Source organism: Sprattus sprattus, assembly GCF_963457725.1.
Source record: "Sprattus sprattus genome assembly, chromosome: 18".
Classification (NCBI taxonomy): Eukaryota; Metazoa; Chordata; class Actinopteri; order Clupeiformes; family Clupeidae; genus Sprattus; species Sprattus sprattus.
Genome location: NC_137916.1, coordinates 6,828,202 through 6,851,693, shown reverse-complemented (window position 1 = coordinate 6,851,693; position 23,492 = coordinate 6,828,202). Strand labels below are relative to the sequence as shown.

The 23,492-nt window shown below is 42.4% G+C and overlaps 2 protein-coding genes across 2 annotated transcripts; one reads left to right on the top strand and one right to left on the bottom strand.

Moving 5' to 3' along the window:
- The first annotated feature begins 666 nt into the window (after positions 1-666).
- On the top strand, positions 667-16,616 carry tbl3 (transducin beta like 3). Its single transcript, XM_080857123.1, has 23 exons — positions 667-807; positions 943-994; positions 1,095-1,190; positions 1,281-1,328; positions 1,498-1,639; positions 1,735-1,819; positions 2,324-2,494; positions 2,641-2,716; positions 3,527-3,623; positions 4,136-4,356; positions 4,452-4,593; positions 4,929-4,987; positions 5,454-5,560; positions 6,694-6,829; positions 7,689-7,919; positions 9,618-9,688; positions 10,068-10,224; positions 11,003-11,061; positions 11,404-11,507; positions 12,240-12,308; positions 13,215-13,373; positions 14,132-14,225; positions 15,646-16,616. Exons 1-23 carry the CDS (start codon positions 701-703, stop codon positions 16,043-16,045), a joined length of 2,883 nt encoding a protein of 960 aa, XP_080713249.1. The 5' UTR covers positions 667-700; the 3' UTR covers positions 16,046-16,616.
- Positions 16,617-20,669: 4,053 nt separating this feature from the next.
- Positions 20,670-23,137, bottom strand: noxo1a (NADPH oxidase organizer 1a; the record flags this gene model as incomplete). Its single annotated transcript, XM_080856126.1, has 7 exons — positions 23,026-23,137; positions 22,848-22,920; positions 22,514-22,697; positions 22,146-22,324; positions 21,930-22,037; positions 21,608-21,725; positions 20,670-21,417 (listed from the first exon to the last, which is right to left on the bottom strand). Exons 1-7 carry the CDS (start codon positions 23,098-23,100, stop codon positions 20,670-20,672), a joined length of 1,485 nt encoding a protein of 494 aa, XP_080712252.1. The 5' UTR covers positions 23,101-23,137.
- Positions 23,138-23,492: the final 355 nt, after the last annotated feature.

Below are 23,492 nucleotides of genomic sequence, written 5' to 3'. Positions count from 1 at the left end.
GCAGGGTACCTGTCACGACACCGCTATGGGTGAAACCATTGGTTTATTTTGTTGAACCGGCAACATTTCATCAATGTGTTATTTTTCCTTAATTCATTGAGAGAAATAAAACAGAATTACAACTTGAAATGGTCCCAGTTTATGATGTTATTACCGTGGCTCAACAAGCAAGATAAGGTAGGTTCAAAATGCTGCAATGAGCGTCATAAATCAAAATGACTGTGGATGCAGTAAGTAGGCCCAATTATAAGAAACAGCAGAAAGTGGTGCCTGTCAAACTGAAAAATCCATTCTTAAAAGAAACACAAACAAAATGTTCATCTGCAATTTGGGCTTATTTGAGCCACTGCTCGCATGTGGCCTAAATAGTGGACAAACACTATACAACAAAAATATGCACATGTAAAAAATGCAAAACTATGGGTTGCTGGGACGGATCAGGGCAGTCTCCATGGGTGGCACCGGTCTGAATCTGTATGTCATAACCTAATGGAAATTATTGAGTTGCTCAAATAGAGGGTAATGACTGACAATGAGCTGATCTTTGACACGGCAATTTACCATATAACTCACCTTAGTAAAATAAGCAGCTCACTAGTGCAACAGCGCCCCCTTCGTTTGTTGATGACGTCTAATTCATGCGACAGTTTATCACTCACTGGGACACATGTTGGGTGCGTGTGAGAGTTGATTTAGGTGTATGAGGATCTCGCCAACATCATTTCAGCACTTGATTAGAACAAAATCTGAGAATTGTCTTAAAGGAGGAGTACGCACAATGGCGAGTACACTGCAGTTTAAAACAAAGTAAGTGTCTTTTCTGTGGTGGCTGTGACATGAAACTCAGCCCACAAGGTAGCTAACCTAGCTATCTTAAATAAGCATAAAGTCTGATATCTCTATGCCAACCTCAATTATAATTTTGACCATTTATATTCATAGCTTTGCAGTTTCAAGCAAAATCGAGCCATTCTACAAAGGAGGAAAAGTTCAGGTAAGACGAGTCTTGGTCATTGTAATGTTAAGTTTAAGAGTAATGTAATTTTTAAGTAATGTTGCAGCCTCGTCAAGTCCGTCTTTATTATTTGTCACAGATCAGCAAAGACGAGAAGCACATATTCTGCACATGTGGGACACGCATTAATGTGCTGGACATTGCAACAGGGAAAATTATCCATAGCATTGAGCAGGTAAATGTAAGGCTTTGAAAGGTATTAGTGGGCACGTCTATAAATCTGCTGTTACCCTCAAAATCATAAATGCCGATTTCGCTGTTTCAGGATGACCAAGAAGACATTACATCATTCTCATTAAGTTCTGATGACGAGGTAATGTAGTGTCTACGTTGTCACCTATTTTCTGGAAACTGAATGTTTTGCTGTTAGCATGCCGTTTAAGATTAAGTCCTCAGCTGAGTTCCTGTCTGCTGGTTTTCTAGCCAAACCCATTTCAGTTTGCAGTCAGTGTGTGGTTCGAAACAGAGTGCTCTGTTTTCAGATCCTAGTGACAGCCAGCCGGGCTCTTCTACTGAAGCAGTGGGACTGGAGGAAGGGCCAATGTACACGCTCATGGAGAGCCATCCACAACGTCCCTGTAGCCAGCATGGCCTTCGACTGCACATCCACTCTCTTGGCTACAGGTACATTAGCATCATGTGCACAACAGAAATGATATTGCTTCAGTGTGTTTTGGTTTGTCAATGTCAGTCGATGGTGATGTATCGTTCATTTTCAGGGGGATGTGACGGTACCATAAAGCTATGGGACGTGTTGAAACAGTACTGCACACATAACCTGAAGGGCTCCTCTGGAGTGGTACAGTAAGTAGCCAAACCTCAGAAATAATGTTTTACCTCTTGCAAGCAGTATCCTAACACATAGGCAAACAATATGACAATATCATATGAAGTGGAATAGAAGGATTATGTTATTTCAAGTGTAGTTTGTAATTTTTCATAAAAAGCAATGCATTCTTGGAAGTGCTGTAACTGTACTTTTGGAAAGCCCTGTATAACAGGTATTTAAGCATTTGGTATCTTGCTAAAGATGATTGTCACCATTTGCTGATGAATTATATGTTTTGGCTGTTATTTTGAAATATGGTTTATAAGCACTAAGATACTATGATATTATGGCGATCAAGATCTTGACTAGTGTACAAATAAAAATGAAACATGCTTTTATGAAGGATAATCTGTTTTCTCTTGTAGTTATGTATTCGTTTAAGCACGTGTAGTGAAGGAGTTGTTCTACATGTTGGCTTTCTAAATGCCAAACGTGAGGTTTGTTTTTCTGATTTGGTGTGTGTGTTTCTTTCCGCTCAGCCTTGTGGAGTTCCACCCCGACATCAGTCTGCTCCAGCTGTTCTCCTCCTCGGCCGACTGCTCGATCCGCATATGGAACCTGCGCACCAGCAAGTGCCTCTGTGTTCTGGAGAGCCATTTCAGTGCTGTCACCTCTCTGGCCTTCTCCCCTGACGGGAACACTTTAGTCAGGTACCACTTGCCAATGCATTGTCCCAGCACCGCTGCCTTATGATAGGACTATAAGGCTGGGTGTCAGAATTAGTTCTTAAAGTACTGAATTTAGTTTGAAAGTAAGGGTCTTTTTAAGACTAAAATTGTGTGTTGTTTGTGAACAGTTCTGGAAGAGATAAAATCTGCACAGTGTGGGATCTGGAGAAGAAGAAGCCGAAGAGGACCGTCCCTGTTTATGAGGTAAACACTACAGCTGTGTGAAAGGGTGATGAGGACTGTCCCTCTGTACACGGTAAACACTACAGCTGTGTGAAAGGGTGATGGGTACAGAAGTCAGCAGAGCTGTAGGAACACTCAGAAACACCCCCAAATGTAGTGGCAGCATATTTATGACTGCAGTTGTGAAGTGAAGTAGTTCACTGCATTTAGAGCTTTGCGTGAACGACAGAAAGGTCCGAAGATAAATGGAACAAGTGATTTGCCAGGGAAAGAAAATTGACAAAATTGTGTTGTAACACAGAGTGGATAGACAGTCTCAACAAATACAAGATTACTGGGAGGGTACTTCCGGCAGTACAGCAAAAAACACCATTTCTCACCCAGAGAGCAAGAGCAGATTGACTGATCTGTCCCACGCCGCTCCTGCACTGATATGACCATTACGGCTTAGAGCACTGGACTAAATGTTCATGCAAAAGAAAGAATAAGCACAGAAATCTCTTTTCAGTACCATGGTGAGGGTTAATCAGTAATGTACACAATAGTCAATGTGCTGAAAAGACAGAAAGCAAGGTAAAATGTAGCATAGCATTATTACCACTTCTTGAATTGAACCTGGAACAATGCATGTACTCAGACACTTAGTTTGGCTGAAAGGGACTATAGAAGTTGTGTAAGCTATGGATGAGGGTCTGATAGAGAATGAGTGAAATGTTTGTTTCTACTAATAGGTAAATATGATAATGCTGGTTTCAAGCCATCGCCACACGCTGCTTTTGTACTAACCTTAACCACGTTTTGACTTTCTTCCTATTTTGTGTTGTCCTGTAGGCTGTAGAGGGGGTAGTCCTGCTGCCAGAGGGAGAAGATTACTCGGACATTGGAGTGAAGAACAAAGGGCTGCACTTCATAACCGCAGGCAGTAAAGGTACATGACTAAAGTAGTATGAAAAGAATGTGTTGCATATATTTAAGGTGAGGTCCACGGTCATAAGATCTCCTCAAGATCCTCTGGCTGTCCACTCGGTGTGTGTGCTCAGAAAACCCCCAGTGTTCATACACTGCCCTGGCTCTGTCAATGGGAAACAAACATAATGGTCAACACAGTGCAGCAGGGGTAGGGGTGGGAATCTCTTGGCACCTCACGATTCGATTAGATTCCGATTCAGAGGTCAACGATTGGATTCTAAACCGATTATTGATTCTAAACAGATAATTGATACTAAACCGATTATCGATTATCAATTCTAAACCGATAAAACGATTATCGATGCATTTCGACTTTTAAAACATTCAAGGTTGCTACTCAGAGTCTAAAATCACTTCCTACTTTGTGTTTGATAATTAAAGAATATCAACAGATGAATTACCTTCTCTATGTTTTTAATAAGAGAAAAAGCTTGAATACTCTCTCTCTCTCTCCCCTCCTATCCTTTCCAGGCGTGTTAAGAGTGTGGGAGGCCAGCTCGTCCCAATGCGTCTTCACCCAGACTTTACCCGCCATGACACCCTCTGTGCAGGACGGGGGGGCAGAGGATGACGGGCACCCGTGCAGCCTCACCTTCTGCCTGCCCATGCCTGTCTCCGGGGGTCTGGCCACGGTCACCGCCGAGCACAACATCCTGCTCTACCAGCTGCATGCGCTCGGCGTGCAACAGCAGGCAAGTCCGCTTAGTGCCACCTATAAACTCTGGCTTGACAGTTTTCACGTATAGAAACACAATTGAGTTAATTTTGCGTTTTTTTTCTTTCCAAGTTTGTTGGGTATAATGATGACATTCTGGACGTGAAGTTCTTGGGCAACGAAGACTCCCACATCGTGGTGGCCACAAACAGCTCCCAGCTCAAGGTGTTTGAGCTGGCCACCAGCAGCTGCCAGATCCTCTATGGACACACAGGTCAGTGTTTGGCCTCCAGGGGGCAGCACCTCTCCTCTGGTGTGCCCAGCTGTGCGGAGAAAAGGGGTCCAGAAACTACTTAGAATAGTTCTCTCCCTCCATAAATCAGTTTATATGATTTGGCTATTGATGTTGAAGTTGATATCATTATTGAATGTGTCAACATTTTAAAAATGGTTTCCACTAAAAGACTGGACATAAGATGTAGCCTTTTTGGGTTTCTCTCTCGTATAACCTGAAGCACTGTGTGTGGTGTTTATGCATAATGACCTAATGGTGATCTAAGAGAAGTATTCAGCTGATCTGTTTTTTCTTTGTCTTGTGTTTCATTCCAGACACAATTTTGTCCCTGGATGTGTTCAAGAAAGGATTACTCTTTGTCAGCTGTGCTAAGGTGAGGCCCTTTCACTACTTTATCTCCAAATCATTAGTGCAATTGTGTCGGTGTGAAAACAGTGTCAGCAAGTGCAAATATTGCTGCATTTTCATGACCCCTACATCATGAGATTGTTGTGCTTTCACAGAAGAATAGCCCGAACAGTCTGTGGTCACTCATGTTATAGGATTCTGCTATCTATTTCTTTTCGTAATTGTCACAGAAATGCCAAGATTATTCGCACATAACCACTAAAAGCACTGATGAAATGTGATTACTGACACATAACCACTATAAGCACTGATGAAATTAGATTACTGACACATAACCACTAAAAGCACTGATGATATTATATTACTGACACATACCCACTATAAGCACTGATGAAATTAGATTACTGACACATAACCACTAAAAGCACTGATGATATTATATTACTGACACATACCCACTATAAGCACTGATGAAATTTGATTTATTTCAGGACAAAACTGTGCGGGTGTGGAGGATGGACCCGGAGAGTGGAGCGGTTCACTGCGTAGCTCAGGGTACCGGTCACTCAGACGCTGTGGGTTCTGTCTGCTGCTCCAGGTGCGTAGCTCAGGGTACCGGTCATTAAGACGCTGTGGGTTCTGTCTGCTGCTCCCGGTACAGCTGTAGGAATCCAGGCGTGTCCAGATTTAGACAGGGTAGCTGGCACCGTATCAGTTTAAGTGTTTGGTTAGAAAGTGGAGTTTTTTTTTTAATGAGTATTGTGCACAGATGGCATGGTATTTATTCAAACGTTTTAAAAAAAATGTCAATTTGTGTTTAGCTTTGTGCTTCTTTGTGCATTTGGAATATAGTAGAACACTACAGCTGGCTCAATTTAAAGAGTTATGACGCAAAAAAACGTTTCCACTTACAAAGCCTTGCATATCACAGTTAAAGGAGAACAGGGTTTTTTTTTTACCTGGGCCCTGTTTTTAGAGCATTTTTTAAATCCCGAATTTTACTAGGCACACTTCGATCAAAACGATCGGGCTATACGATGGAATCCCATGAGGCAAGCATCTGCTTCAAAGTGAACCTCTAAGCCTCTGATAGGCTCATACATGTTATTATAATGGTCTTACAACATGGAAAAGATCCTTACAGAGATACAACTGCGTTTGTTTACTTTAACCGTAAATCTGTGTGTGGTTTACCACTCACCTCTCTAGGTCTGCTCCATGATGTAGCATCCTGTTCAGTGTCTTTAATAGATTATCGGGGTGGGGGACTTTTTTTCTAAGTAATCGACTTCGAAATAATTGACTTGATGCACTGAAAGGTTGGCTACATCAGAGACCGGATCTACAGAAAGGTGAAACTGATGGTATAGCCATTTTTGCAGTTGATGCTTTGGCATTCTAACGCAAAACGGGACTGATTTCAGTGTGTTTGTAATGAAATAGGACCCAGGCTCAAAAATCCCTTTTGGTTTAAATGTAATGGTTTAAAGATGTCTGATATTTATGTTATTTCTGGAAAAATCAAGTGTAATCACAAAAACGATCAGTTTATTTTGTTACTTAGCCTTCCTTTGTACAGCTTTACTGTACAGAATAACTAACAATAAGCTAAGCTCATGCTGTAAAGAGGTTGGCAGAATGCTATGGTGTTTTGGTTCATTTGTTTTCCATTTACTGGCATAAAATGACACCTGCATTTGACCGTGTAATTGCGTTTGTCCGCTGGCCAAGGCTGAAGAAGGCCTTCCTGGTGTCAGGCAGCCAAGACTGCACACTGAAGCTGTGGGAGCTCCCCGAGCCGCTGCCCTCCGCTGATTCAGAGCTTGGCCGCCTCACTGCACAGGTCACAGAGAAGGCACACGACAAGGTATGAGCTCAATCAATGTCAGATTGGGGGTTGCCATGGGAACATGCCGTTGTTTTACTTTAGCTGGAATGGCTGGGGTGATGAGATTCTGGCTTCCTCACCAGGAAGGGACAAAAACAAACAATGCATGAAATAACCCCAGGCAGTACAGTAGTTCTGCTAGCTGAAGAACAGAACACTGCGGTGTTTGGCTTGGCTGAGTATCCGTTTCATTGACAGTCTTTATCTCTGATCTAAATTTGGATTATCGTGAAAGATTTTTTTTTTTTTTTGCAATCCCTCATTTCCTCAGTGAAAGGAATGTGTCTTCCTTGTATTGTACGAAACCTGTTCCTCCCCAGTAGTCCAAACTTGTATGGCAGGTTTCAACATTAAGTCATTGTTAGTTGGTGCCTTTGTTAAAGTCAATAGTTGAGGTGAATTCAGGGATACTAATTCAGAATACTTTTGCTAATATTTGACTGGTCAGATATCTCTGACACATAACAAACACTGAGATAAAAACATCCGTGGCTCTGTTATAGTGAAACAAAAGAAATGACTTCTTAAGAACCCAACAATAAGGACAGGTCAACATGTCAAACACTTGGCCAATACAGGGCACCATCCTGAAAGATGTGGTTGCATTGGTCTGATTTCTGGAGATTTTAGACTACCTTTTGCCAACTTCGCTGTGTGACAGTAAGTGTGTATCATGGCTTCCTCATAACTCACAGGGCTAGATTAGCTGCAAGGTCATTCCAGGCGTGAAGCAATACATGACGAGGTGGATGTCTAGATATGTTCTGTTTTACTCGCTCGTCTCAAAAGTCTCTTCCTCCTCTGCATTTCTGTCATCTTCCATCTCTCATCACTCCAGGACGTGAACAGTGTGTGCATCTCCCCGAACGACAAGCTGATGGCCTCGGGCTCCCAGGACCGCACGGCTAAGCTCTGGTCCCTGCCAGACGTCTCCCTGCTGGGGGTGTTCCGGGGCCACAGGCGGGGCGTCTGGTGCGTCCAGTTCTCCCCCATGGACCAGGTGCTGGCCAGCTCCTCGGCCGACGGCACCGTGAAGCTGTGGGGGCTGCAGGACTTCAGCTGCCTCAAGGTGAAGAGAAGACCCACAGCTGAAATGTTTCCCCTAAGCAAACTGAGACGGTTTGAACTGGTTTGAGATTTGGCACTTGTGATAATGTCCCAAAGGGAACAGGTAATCTTAAGGCTGATTTGTGGGTGACCTTTTATGCAGACTCGCAAAGCCCTCTCCGTTATTGCAAACACTATCCGAGCACCTCTCCGTGGCCTGACGTGCACCTCTTTTAACTATCTGTCTCTGTCAATCCGTCAATACTTCGCTGTTAAACTTGTGGGTAGTAGCATGCTCTAACGATAGATAGCACGCTCAGACACCTCGCAAATCTCCTCAGATGTATTTTTCAGTTACAATAACAGGGGTTTTACATTGCACAGTGTTTATTTCTCGGTAACAAAAAAAAAGTCAAAAATGTCAAACAAACAACGTTTATGTACAAATACGACCATCTGCGACGTAGTTTGGTCCGCCATTTTTTTTACTTTGTTTTACATTTTACAGTGTGTCTATTTCTCGGTAACAAAAAAGAAAAATCCAAGCCAAAAATGTCAAACAAACTACGTTTATGTACAAATAAGACCATCTACGACGTAGTTTGGTCCGCCATTTTTCCCCCCCAATGTTGCGATTTGATTTGAAAAAAATGTTGCGCCCCTCCTGTTCTGGCAGTTAATTGCTTTGCAACACCCACTTTGTGTTGTGATGAAATTAAAATCCCTCTAGAATCATCTCTGTGTCTTCTGTACGTGTTGACACGTGTTGTTTTTTTGTGTGTTTTTTGACGATCTAGAGTGCTCAATCATGTTCATTGGACAGTAATATTGGGAGAAACTGTTTTATTGTTGATATTGACATGGTTTCAGCATTCATTTTGACCAAAACAACTTGCGACACAAACCGGTCTCATGCCTCAGGCCTTCTCAAACCAGTAGTGGCTTTAGAAATGCCCATATCATACATGCTCTCATTGTTCTTTCATGTGTTTAAACTCTATCCCTGCTGAATGAGATTCCTCTACGCTATAGTGTAATGCCCATGATTCATGTGTTGTGGACTCTGTCCCTGCTGAATGAGATTCCTCTACTCTACTGCATAGTGTAATGTTCATGATTCATCCCATCTTTAAGAATCACAACTGAATAGACTCCCGGTAATTGTAGTCAGTAAATAAAGCATGACGTCAAAAGCCACTGGCACATTCTTGCCAGTTTTTCTTGTATGGCTTTATGGATAAGCCACAAATGTCTGCCAGCTTTTCTAGTAGTGGTGAATGCTGCTTATGAAAGCCTTTGGTCAGTCGAGGCAGTGCTACTGTATTAAGCATTAGTCATAGACTAAATTTAGGTTTTGTTGTGTTGGTTTCATTCCAAACTGCCGTGGGAAAAACATGGAACATTCGAGTTTTGGAGATGCATTGTGCCTGTAACCTGCCTCTCACCTCCTTAGATGATTCTCTGGATGGAACAGTGACTAATCAATTTGTTATGACAAGAAGCCAAAACAGATTTGAACTTGCAGCTGTGTCACTGTGACAATTGTCCATTGGTTCAATACTTAATAGTGTAGGTAGAGGTGTTTGTGTGTGTGTGTGTCTGTGTCTGTGTCTGTGTCTGTGTGTCTGATTTTAATTAATGGAAGTTAATTTAATAGCACATTTTTAAAGTTATATTTGCCTTGAACATTGCGTTACAATACGTCCTTTTCTTCTCTTAGACGTTTGAAGGCCACGATGCATCTGTGCTGAAGATGATCTTTACCAGCCGTGGGACACAGATACTGACTGGGTAAGTCATCCGCCCAGTGCTGCACAGTAGTAGCCTCATCAAACACTGTGTTCCTTAGCAAACACTGTTCCTCATCAAACACTGTAACTTCCTTTTCAAACTCTGTGTACACAAAATATTCCCAACATGTGACCTTTGTTCTGATGATGGAGTCTAGATGATTACCACTTCTATCGTCTACCATCTATTATCTACCATTTCTCATTGCGTCACACGAGCATGAGCAGTCTGCCCTCCCCCCAGACAATCCAGTAAAGTTCAAACCATATCACCATCACTGATCTAACCTTTATTACATATGCTATTTATTTGATATTCCATGTTGTTGTGTATTGTTTGTATCCAATCCGTCTGGGTCCCACTCTCATTCTTCCTGCAGTGGTTCTGATGGCCTGGTGAAGCTGTGGACCATAAAGACCAACGAGTGTGTGAAGACGCTGGATGCCCACCAGGACAAAGTGTGGGGTCTCCACACCAGCAGCAAAGACAGCCTCATGGTGACGGGCTCTGCAGACTCCAACATCATCGTCTGGAAGGTCAGTGGGTCCTTTGGCATGTCTCACCTCCAGATTGATCCCATTGACAAACTGACTCACTGGAAGGCTCAGATGTTAAGCTAACTATCACTCTGAGGTAAAATGATACTGAATTGCTAATGGGTTGGAATAAGGTTCTTGTGTTTAAATTAATTTCAAAGGAACGCTGATTCGGTCTGTATGGGTGTACTAGTGAATCGTGAGCTTGTCACTTATCAGTGCTGCCGAAAAAAATTCAGTCAATACAGCACGTTGTTTGACACATTGACAAACGACTTCATGGCCCATGACTTGCATGACTCATAGTGTCATTTAGAAGCTTTTGTCTGTGGATATGCTGTTGAGAGAACAAAAGGCTCTGAAGCATTTCAAAAGGATTATGGCGATTAGCCTCTGTGTTACAGTAAGCCATGTGTGCCTGCAGTAGCCACTACCTAAAACTGAATTAAGAATATGATCGACTGCTCATATTTCAGAGGACCCTGCAGCAGTTTAGTTCATTTGTTCTAGTTTACCAGAATTTGAACCCCCACCCCCAGCAGTGTTGTGTGACTAATTACAATCAGGAACCAACGTCTCCGTTCTTCCAGTAAATTCTAGTAAATGTGCACTTCCTGCTCAGATACACGATACATGATTCATAAGGATAAGTAGGTCTTTCCTTGGTTGTTCCCATTGCTTTAAACATCTATCCATGTCTGATTTGGGAGGTGAGCCGTACCTGTCTATATTTAGGCTGTGCGTCAGCTACTTAAGAGAACTATCTCACTTTCACAAGGATGTGACTGAGGAGGAACTGGCAGAAGAACAGGCCAAGGAGGAGGATCAGATCATGAAGTAAGTTTCTGCAGTCTCACCTGTTAACCACTGGTTCTTATACGAGTGTGTGTGTGTGTGTCTCTCTCTCTCTCTCCCTCTTTTACTTTCTTTATTTTCTCTCTATCTAATTCTCTACATATATATATTACACACACACACACGTGCATATAAATATATACGTATACATACATAAACTTACATATAAAAGAGTGCCTTTGATTTCCCCCATCCCTCTCTTTCCCTTTTCTTTCTCATGTTTTTCCAGGTGAGTTAATGGTGACTGCATTGCCATGATATATGAGATTCCTGTGTCATCCCTTCCAACCACTCTGCATTTCTTTCTTTCTTTTTTTAAAATAGGAAACAGGCATTGTCCAACCTGCTGCACGAGAAGAAGTACCTGAAGGCCCTGGGCCTGGCCATCTCTCTAGACCAGCCCCACACCGTACTCCAGGTCATCAAAGGTGACTGACCGTGGCTGGGATCGCTTCATAATGAGTGCACACGTGACCTCCATGTGGTTACGTTATGAGATGTGATGCCCTTTATGGGGGAAGTGGGAGACTGATCCACTACATCATCATACATTTACAGATTCTTTTTTTTAGTCTTTTAGAAAGCATTTGTAATATTTCCTTTATCTGTAAGTATCTTTGTTAATTCTTTCCTAAATGTGCAGGCTGCTAGGACAATGTTATTAGTTGAGAAGTCCACTTCATGGTACTGCGTATTGTGTTTTTATGTCTGATCAGCAGACCTTTCCCTTGTTGGTTACGAACATCATGTTATTAGACGCCAATGAACCTTAGTCTGGGTGGGTTTCCCTGAGGGATATCTGACTCCCAACCCTTACCCTCGCCTTAAACTGAGTTCATATCTAATGTCAATCCTTACCTTTGATCCAGGTTTAATGAGATTGACCCCATACCACACACCTGTTTCCCTAGGTAGTCTGTGGTATACCATAGAAAAGTGTGATCTCTGATTAGATGTAACTCTACTATTTTGACGAAAATAGTGGCCACGTCCAGTTGAGTAACATCAAGACGACTAGGATAATTATGGAGTTCAACAATGTGTGCTTTGAGCAAGAGTAATAACCCTTAAAAAACGAATAGAGAAGTAATAGAGAATGAACTGAGTTAACTGATCATTACAGTCCCGTATTAAACCACCTTAAATCATGTTTGATGCAGCAATCCAACAGAGTGAAGAAAGCCAGCAGTTGAAGAAGACAGTACTGAAACTGCGTCAAGATCAGAAAGGTGGGCTCATTTTCTCTGCAGGGCATTAATCTCAGAATTTCCCAAGTTTCTTTGGGAACTGACTGTTCCCCATGTGTTACAACTCTCCATCATGTAGTTTATCTATTATCCAGACCTGTAGTATATCTATTGTCCAGGCCTGTAGTATATCTATTATCCAGACCTGTAGTCTCTCTTACCCAGACCTGTAGTCTCTCTTACCCAGACCTGTAGTATATCTATTATCCAGACCTGTTGTATATCTATTGTCCAGACCTGTAGTCTCTCTTACCCAGACCTGTAGTATATCTATTATCCAGACCTGTTGTATATCTATTGTCCAGACCTGTAGTATATCTATTATCCAGACCTGTTGTATATCTATTGTCCAGACCTGTAGTCTCTCTTACCCAGACCTGTAGTATATCTATTATCCAGACCTGTTGTATATCTATTGTCCAGACCTGTAGTCTCTCTTACCCAGACCTGTAGTATATCTATTATCCAGACCTGTTGTATATCTATTGTCCAGACCTGTAGTATATCTATTATCCAGACCTGTTGTATATCTATTGTCCAGACCTGTAGTCTCTCTTACCCAGACCTGTAGTATATCTATTATCCAGACCTGTTGTATATCTATTGTCCAGACCTGTAGTATATCTATTATCCAGACCTGTTGTATATCTATTGTCCAGACCTGTAGTCTCTCTTACCCAGACCTGTAGTATATCTATTATCCAGACCTGTTGTATATCTATTGTCCAGGCCTGTAGTATATCTATTGTCCAGACCTGTAGCATATCTCTCTATTATCCAGACCTGTAGTATATCTCTATTATCCAGACTTGCAGTATATCTCTGCCACCGATGCTGCAGTCAGGATGTTTGACCCCTCTGTCCTCTGATGTGTGTGTGATCTCCCAGAGTCCCTGCTGCGCTTCTGTGCGGTGTGGAACACCAACGCCCGCAACTGTCTGCACGCGCAGGCCGTCATCCAGGTGCTGCTGACGCACCTGAGCCCGGAGGAGCTGCTGACGTTCCAGGGAGCACGTGCGCACCTGGAGGGCCTCATCCCCTACACAGGTGGGCCTCAGAAACTAACTAGAACATTTTATTACATTATTACAGCTGTACTCCTGCACGAGTCTATCATTGACCGTCCATTGTTGTCGACTCTTCTTGTTAGTTAGCGGCTCAGTCTTCTCGGGCTGGTTGGGATTCTTCCGTCCTTTACAGTTCCAACCGAACATTACATTAAAAACAAATCTCGAAACACTTCCAGAAACCTGTTCAACTCTGTTCTAGAGTGGTGTGTGTGTGTGTGTGTGTGTGTTTCGTGTGTGTAGACAGATTCCACACAAATCAAATTCACACGTTTGTGCATTTGTGATTATAATGGATTTTTAGGAAAATGGCAGGACATGTTCTCTGCAATTAAGAATGTATGATTGTATTAATGCATCTTGCTACATGACAGCGAGAGACACCAAATGGTGGCATCTACACTAAAAGGGGAGATGCATTTGAAGATCAAGCAAAATGAAATGCATAATGTGCACAGATGGTGCCTGACCTGAACCGAACTCAGGGGTTTAAAGCTATACTAAATATGTGGTTTGCAGTGAAGCAACCCCTCAGATATAAATAAAATCCCGTTGAATTTAAGACATACCATGAAGCAATTTGTACCCTGTTAATCTATCGATAATGGTGTGTGTGTATGGTAAACTGTTGTATCCTCTACGAGTATTGATGAACTTAATGTAAGAGCTGTCCAGAAAGCGGTCCTTTAGTTGTGTTGTCCTGGTGCGTGTCTGATGCGGTCGTTCCTGTGCTTCCAGAGAGACACATGCAGCGCATCGGGCGTCTGCTGCAGGCCTCCATGTTCCTGGACTACATGTGGCAGAAGATGCGCCTCACCGGGGGAACCGTGAGGTGAGATCAATGTCATAACTCACCATAAATGACTCATTCTAACTGCATTCAATGCATTTTTATTTATTTAATTTACCTCATTGCTGAGCAATGCTCTGTTGCTTATTGTCTGTTTTATTGTTGACTACTGTGGTTGAGGGTTCGAACAATGGCTTGCGTGAGTGCTCTGTGCCGACATTCCGTGCATGGACTTCATTGCAAAGGCCTGTCCTGTGTAGCAAATCCCTGTACTGTTCAGACGCTTCTTACATAAATATGCAGTTTATGCTTGGCTGCGCTTCCTAAAAGCTTCATGGTGCAATGCTGTTGAGATATGCAGACATAAGCAGTAACGCGTTAAGTGGGTCATCTAGAAGTAAATACATAACACCAAGGCACACAGACTAAACTTTTCGGCACAAATAAACCAAACTAAAAATAGTGTGGAAATGAAAGTGTTCAAGTTTTACATATGTTAAACAGCAGTCAGAATGCAAGGAGTATCTTGCAGAAGTCAAAATGCCTGGAGGAAGTCTGCCCAGATATAAATGCCAGCTTTGTGCAATCACCAAAGGCATGTTGTCTAGACATATAGTCTATTCTATTCTACTCTATTTAAGTCTAGTCTATTCTGTTCTATTATATCTTCACTTCCTTATCTTATATTTGCACTACGTGACTCGGGGAGATGCTTTGCTGTTTCGTTGTTTTATAGAATGACAATAAATATACTCGACTTGAATAGACCAGATGGGACTTTACGCTCTCAATCGGCTCATTTACACACAAATGAAAGTGACTGTGGTGCATTAGTCTTGACTAGGATGAAACGTCTAATCTCTGGAAAAGTAAAGGAGACGTCTGCAGGTTTTGACGTGTGACGCAGATTTTGGAAAGGAAGGTAGTTGATCTGGGTGACACCAAAGCCTGGCCTGCACTTCAAGGTATTGTTCAGTCCTTAATTTGGATGACATGACAGACCCTTCACAAAACAGATTTATGTAATCTTTTTTCTTTTTTTTTTTTTCATTTTAGAATCACACTAAATCAGTTAAGCATTACATAAAAAAACCTTTTTTTTTTTATAAAGGACTTTCACCTGACATCTTCAGCCAAGCATATTATGATTAGGAGACTAGTGAAATTGTGCATTACGACAACATTCTTGGCCTGAAATATGAGGGTTGCAGGTTGGATAGTCACTCATTTTCACTCTGTGGCACATAACCTACAAATGTAGGGTGACAGGGTCGTAACCTACAAATATTGGGTGACAGAACTTGCTAGTGACTTGCTAAAAAAAAAAAAAAATGTCTAAGGTAGTGTCCAATGGTACTGCAAGTACCTAAGAGTAAACCATTGGTAAACCATTGAATTTCTCCGAGCCCCTGCCCTATACATTCTTATGTAACCTGACTCTTGCCTCACTCCCACCCAACAGAGAGGGACTGGACGAGGAGATGGACACCACCCCCCTTCCTGGGTATGAGTCTGTCTTTATGATTGACAAAACCCCTTCTGGGGGGGAGGAGAAGGATGGCAGGGCGTCACCCGAGCCAGAGGAGGAAGAGCAGGAGGAGCCCGAGCACCATGGTGAGAACATCGATGAGGAGGAAGATGATGAAGAAAACGCCAGCGCCTCGAAAAAAGCCGCCTTACGCACACACAATGGTGTGAACGACAGAAACGGTGTGCAGCCAACAGGCAGGGAGGGCAGCTCAGAGGAGGAAGACAGCGACGAGGAAGAGGGGCCTAGGGTTACCGTGAGCGAGCCGGCAGAGAGCAAGGCTGCAGCGAATGCCCCACAGGAGCCTGCGTACATACAAACTGAAGTCAGGTGATGGCTGGGAGTGGAACATTGCTCCATTACTTATGATCACCTACAGACACTTTTCTAGTCTAACCATGGAAAGGATGAGAAGACAGAACACACCAGTGGTACATACCAACCGCAGGAGTGTTTCAGAAAGTTATTGTGCAGCGCTAGGCTTGTCCCAAATTACAAGGTAGAGGGTTGATACTCCCATTCAAGGCATTTATTTGTCCCAGTTACTTGTCACAGATCCTGCAAAGGGCAAAAGTTAATGCCACATCATCATCATACGAGCATAAAACTGGTTTTGCAGTGTATTAGAAAGGATCAGCATGATGAGAACTCTTGGGTGAAGGGAGGTTGATGTTCATCAAGAGAGTTTTTGTTTGCCCTGGGATAAATGCCAGTGTGTGTCATTTCCCGAATGGAAAGCTTAGCACCGTAAATATACTTTTGAAATCTTGAATTGTGGACTTTTTTATGGAATTAATGTTTGATAGAAAAAAAAGAAATGTCACTTGTTAAATAATGTCTCACTAACACACCCACACACAATCACACTTTACATTTCTGCTGTTGATCGTTTGAATCCAACCTGTTTTTCCACCTTTGCCATAATACTCAGTTATGTAACACAGTAAAAAAAAAAAAAAAAAGAAATGGCAGGCCATTGTTACATTCTTTTTTTTTATTATATAAATATATCGTATGATTTGAAGCATTGTGTTGCCGAGTTGTTTCTTGTGCAATCTTTATTAATCCAGCCACCGTGCCAGCTAGGACAACTGAGATGTTGGCCAAGGTTGCGAGTGACACAGGGATATAGTGATGAGAGAGGATGGAGGTGACGAGTCTTTCTATCCTCCCACTCTTTCCCCTGGAACCGTCCACAGGTCTGGGCTTTGCCCTCCATTCAGAAGGAAGAGCTCAATAACCTTTAAACCAAATCATATTTTTCAAATCATCCAATCTTGAAATAAGTGATCTCAAATCATCTCACATATACATTCAAATCACTATCATCCAAATCCCCTCAAAGCTCCAGTCAATCACAAAAAAGTGTCCCGTTTCTGAAAACCCCTAGAGGCACAACTGAAACAGAGGACACAATAGCCCTTTGGTATTCTTATTGAATCTCTTGTGTGTTGAAGTGTTGCAGTTTCGGCCTGAGCACAGAGTGTGCCTGACTCACGGCACACAGACACAGCACAAAGGTGTGCAGCGAAATCAGATGATGGATGGACTCTACCTGCCTCTCTGCGTCTGGGAGCTCTGCATTCCTCCACGGCTGCAGACCCGATGAGCTGGTTCTGCAGACTCATAGGACAGGTAGTGAATCCCGGCAGGGAGTTTCTCTTCCGTTTTCCATTACGACTCCTCTGCTGTTCCGCTGCATCAGTATTTGTCCCTGAGGACAGGTTGAGAACCTCCATGAGAACCTCCCTTGGGTGAGACAGAACACTGCCAAGAGCCTCCCTCCCAGTCTACATTTAAAGTTACTAGTGCAGTGCCCGTAGGAATTATGCATTCTGTAGTGTTAGCAGACGTAGGTGTAGCTGTTGGGTAGTGTAATAGCAAGACATATTTGCACTCCACATAGGTACAGGTTACACTGAAGTATTATTGTGATGCATGTTTCCTTTTCATTAAGAAATGTTTTAATGTTTATTTGCGCGTATTTCGTGGACTCCATAGCAACAAATGGGAAAGCAATGAACAATCTGAAAGCCCAGAGGCTTATCAATATAAGCTACCATTTGTAGCGTTGTAGTACTCCACTCTTGCGTTGTGATTTTGACTGGCAGCCGTTTATTCATACACTCTGACAGGTTTAATGAACACAGAGCAAAGGCGATCACACACAGTGTCTTCGGAATGACAGCCTCTCCCAGCCAGGGTAAATGCAGACTGAGGTTTATAATATTGCAATATTGAGAAAACAAAGTACACACGAATTATAACAGATACATCGGGACACTAATACATCGGAAAACCTCTCTCATTGCGTCAGTAGATGCATGCCATGAACACATGCTCAGTGGTCTAGGCTAACCGGCAACGTTGAATAGAAAGCTAACTCTTATACAAATACATCAAACTACAATATACTACTTAACATGGTAATGAGAGTTGGTTACATGCCAGGCCCATACGCATCAGCTGGGGTAACATCTATGACGACGACTGTTCTATGACTATGACATAATTCACGTCGCTAAAATTCATGCGTTTTGCATATGCCATGAATAAGTGCTGTAATCACAGTTACATTTCAACCATGCTTATGAAATGAGTTTGCCAAGTTGTAAGTCGAATAAGTGCAGAAATGTACTGTAAAAATACGCTATACTAATAAACAATATGAATATTTTGATGGATTATTATTCCCTGTCTGTTTGATGACTGTATAACTCTAGACATTACTTTGAAACTTAATATAAAGAAGCTTAAAAAATAAAGGAATAGATAAAAGCAATCACTGTCTTAAGATTACCTGAGCAAAAGTCTGTATCTGTTCACCAAGAAGAATTTGAATGCGGACCTCCTTAACGTATCCAACGCTATTCTGAACTTTGAGTGAAGGCAGGATAGTCAATTCAAATTCAATTCAATTTCAATTACAATGGCTTTATTAGCATGAATGTACGATACACTGTTGCCAAAGCACTAATAATAATAACAATATAATAATAACAATAGTAAAAATAAGAATTGGTAATGCAGGAACAGATAAATTATGTAAATACCAAGTAAAACGAATAGATACATAAAAAAGTAGTCATTACAATTCATTAATTTTAATAATTACATAAAGAATAATAATAATAAAAAAAAACATATACAGTAATAGATAAGAATAGATAAAAACAAAAAAAAAACTATGAGGTCAGGCCTATGTTTATAGGTGATATGGCCTGCTCACGGAGGATGTGGCAGGACTGCACATATTCAGTAGCCATATTCATAATAGTTTTAATACCGCTAATATTGTTTGTGACGTAATTTGTGACGTCATTTCGGTGCTACGGGAAATGATAACCCATTAGTGCCTACGGGAAACGGTAAAATACAAATATCTCGCGAACTATGAATTCAAAAATCTTCAAAATCAAGGATGCACAGGTTCATGACATGCGTAAGCTACATGCGAAATCTCATAACTAACCTAACTACCGTCAGGGAGATACGCCCTAGACTGACAGACACACAGAGATTCCTGGATTTATAGATAGATTTATTTCCGTATTTATGTAGCAAGAGGTGTGTACGTGCCATCAATGCACGTGCTGTTCAGATCTGTTGAGCCGTGACATTTGATTTGAGTGCCGTTGCTACGGTTGAGTGTGTACTCTGACTGCCATACCAACGAGCCTGGCTCTTTGGCACTGCAGTCGGGGTGCAGGTTTGGTCCCCTGTAGACCTGGATCCGAGGCCTGGTAGGGTGACTTCTCTCCCCTCGCTACAACGTCCAAAAGTACCCTCAGTAGGGTTCAGGTCACAAAATCAGCTTAAAGACTTCAAGGGCAGAAATGAATGACAATTATTTTAATGCTCCCAAAGAAAGTTCTTAATTTTCCCAACATAGAATGTATTGGCTTCAACAGACATTCCAAAACCTTGGTTGGGTTCTCTATCTGTGCATGGGATAGAGGGAATCAAATCCATAACCTTGGAGTACCTAGTCTCTCTCTCTCTCTCTCTATCTGTTGGGTTCAAGGAAGGCTGTAGGTTGTGTAATAGAAGTATAAATCTGTTAATATGAAACGATTCTCGATGCATTGAGAGGCTTCTTGTTCTTCTGAGTTATGCAAGCACTTGAATTCTATTTTCACTTTTAAACTTTTTATCAAACAGCTGTTTACATAATTTTATGTATATTCCATAAAAAGAAGATAACCCACTTCTTATAGCTGCTTTTAAGCATCAAAGGTTTCTGTGTACATGCAGCGATTATTTTATTTCTTTATTGAATTTGTATTATTAACTAAACTAAAAAACAGGCAAAGTTTTAGAAATCACATCATTTTTATTGAAGACTTCCATCTACAGAGAAATGCACAGAAAGCAAATATGGTTTCCAGTATGGAAATTGGATATTTGTAATGAGGCAAGCGGAACAGATGACAAAAACATCCAAAGCACTCCTGAGACGACACATTGTGCCTGATTCAATCAGATAAATCATACCTCTCTGTCTTTTGATTTCTGATATGGAGTCACCTGCATCAACATTATAGTTTAACTACAGAAATAACGGTTGTAACATTTCTCTAAAGGATTTGAATATTGAAAGTGTACCCCCATATTTAACTCCACCCACTGCAAAACATTGGAAAAACAGAGGTGGTGGGGGGTGTAAACGACTGAATGATGAGTCCCGATCCCAAATGTAAATGAGACACATTTACAATTCCAAAAACACATTGAATGTGTCCAGTTACACTCTAATGAAAGTCCATTCCAGCTCTCCTTACCTACCCATGGGGTTAAATAATGACTTTGAATTAAAAAATAATTCCTGCCCTACAAAGTTCTCTCCAGTCTGTTGGCAACATTTTCATGCTGCAAAATTAGATTCATTAGGAGCAAGTGAGCATCAATATAAATCTTGGGCCACAACCAGTCTCCTGAAGGCCTGTAGGATGTCTACTTCACTGAATCTGAATGCTCTGTGCCATGGGTGCCAACTGGTTTCGTGCCGCATTCTTGCGTGTGACTGTGGTGCATCGCTTAAGGATGTCCTGGGCTTGGGGCCTGGGGGGCACTTTGGGAGTGTTGGGGCCCTTCACGAGGTTTGGGTTGGACCGGCTGTGCGTCAGACGCCCCCCCATGCCCAGGGCGCTGTCTGGGCTGAGCATGTCCCTGGTCGGGCCTGGAGGTGGAGGCGTGCGGCTGCGGCGGAGCTCCTTGTCCATGCTGCTGCGGCTCAGGTTGAGCGAGTCGCTGCCTGAGGTGCTGGCCTCGTCGCTGAAGCTGAACTCGCTGTCCTCGCTGCTGGCCACGCTTCCCCCGCTGTCCACCGTCAGGCTCCGGCTGCGACCCCCTGTCGACCCCGCGTCCACCTGAATGCTGGGGGCTCCGAGGGTGGCTCTGGGCACCTGGTAGATGGTCGACTCAGACTCCAGGAGGCTCATTGAGCGGGACTTGTACCTGTCCTGCGGGTTGAGGCCTTGGGCCTGGGGCTGGGGACCTGAGCCCGGGAGCTGAAGCAGGTTGCCCTGGGAGCGGCTGAGCAGCTGAGTGGAGGGGGCCTGCAGGGATCCAGCACTGGGGACATCCAGCTGGGCCAGGTTCACATTGGAACCACGAAACTGTTTCTGAGTGGTGAGCAGTTGAACACGGGGGTTGTTGTATGTCGAGAGGTACATGGAGGGGATGTAACCCGTCTTCTGACTGTGCCTGATTGACAGAAAGGTGAAGTTAATGACATGTGAACAGAGGCAGGTGGAGGCAAATAGGCAGTGCGTTTCATGGACAAAAATATAGCCCGTTTTAAAATAAATGATCATTGGCCTTGAAACACAGGTATGTGTCCAAGCATTCCTGTGTCTTTGTTGAAGGGGTTTCTTTTCCTTCTGTCAGGACCTACCTGATGAGCCACCATCCGTTGTCTGACTTCTGGAGCACCTCGACCACAGTGCCCATGTCAACAGACAGTTCATCTGCAGACTTGGCTTTGTAAGTCCTAGAGCAACAGTACAGCACTCCTGCACACACAAAAAACAAAACAGGTGCTTATGAAATATACATAGGCAATGGTCAACTCTTGCGACTCTTAATTCTACATAAATCATTTACTAAATAATACATCCTAAAAGACACAACAGAAGGCTGTTTTAGTCGTTTTTGATATATTTCCCACTAGTTTTATATCAGTGGCAGCTTGCAGCTCGTTTTCACAGACAAATTACCTCCATCATTATTGTCAAGCTCATCCAACACATCCGCATCCACTTTCTCCAAGTACGGGGCAGGGAACCACGCCATGGATTTCGCTTCATTTTCCACCATCCACCAACCTGTGCATGCCCACACGGTTATGTACAAAACAATAACTCTGCCTTTAGAAATGAGGAATATATATTTGAATACATTTCCTAGGGAAGATTATGACTTAGTTGTCTCACCAGCTTTGTCTTTTATTAAAACGTCCACCGTTTCATCCACATCCACCTTAAATGGCCTGTTTTTGGTATCTTTAGTCTCGTAAGGGGCCACGCATCGATACGTTTCAGTGACGAATGGCTGTGTTACGTTGCCGCCACCACTACCACCACTGCTGTCTTCTGATGGCATAATGACAATGCTGAGGAGAGAGAGGGATATACATGTAAGTGTGATTACGCTAGTAATAGAAAAAAAAAGGAAAAGTTAGTATTTTAAAAACAATAAATCTAATATAAAATGATGGCACGAAAAGTCTCAATTCTAAGCTTTGGTTGCAGGGGAAGGTAATATTTAAAGGCACTTTTGAGGCCTATTCGAATTGTCCTACCTGTTCTGAATAAATTCTGGTGCAAGGTCCTGGTCTTTGGGAAGTAAGAACTGTCGAAATTCCGAACTCTGAGCAACACGTTGGTCGCAGCTCATCAAATCATTGCAGTACCGCTCCAGGGACTTCATCCTCAGAACCGACTTGCTTGGACCCTTTTTGCGAACGTTTCTCTTGACTCTTTTCACTGTAACAGATTTTTCAAAAGCTTATCAGATTACACCTGTGGCACTGGTTTTAAAGTAGCCTATTAAAAAGTACTGTGTTGTTAGTTCATAACGTAGGTTTTCTATTAGTTTACTTGGTCTTTTTCTGCGGATAATCCAATTAGGCCTACCTTTAAATTTCGGAACAACTCTGGCAGATTTCTTAAGTGGGTTGGATGGAGGGAATTTTTTCTTCAGTTTCTTCTGCAAGAACAGGACAGGTATGAGTACAAATTCCTCCATACGTAACACTTACACAAGCAATACAATTGCATTTCAGGATACCAACTTATTTTATGGCAAACTTACATGTAGGTCTTTGAAGTCTTGAAGGGACCGATAAACAACTATCTCGTTCTGGTCCGACCAAAGCACCGATGTCATGTACAACTGGAAAGTAAAATATATATGTAGGCCTATATATAAACTCAATATATTTTGTGCATCAAATAGCTGCGTGGCTTCTTAGAACTGTATACACCTGCATTTACTGTCTTCAAACTAATTTAATTTATACATGCTCACCTTCACCGACTCTTTGTGCATCATTCCAATAAGCTTAATGCTCACGGGGTATTTCTGATCGTCCATCGTATATAATATTTAAAAAACTTTAGGAAAGAATCACTGCGGTATAAATGTCCGTGTTCGCCTACAATTGTACCAGCTTCAGTACGAGTACGAGTCTTTATATTGCACGTCTGGCCAAGGCGTGGTCGGAAAGTGACGTACTGGTAAGTGTTGCGCTCACCTGTGTTTTCCCAAAACGCAGATGG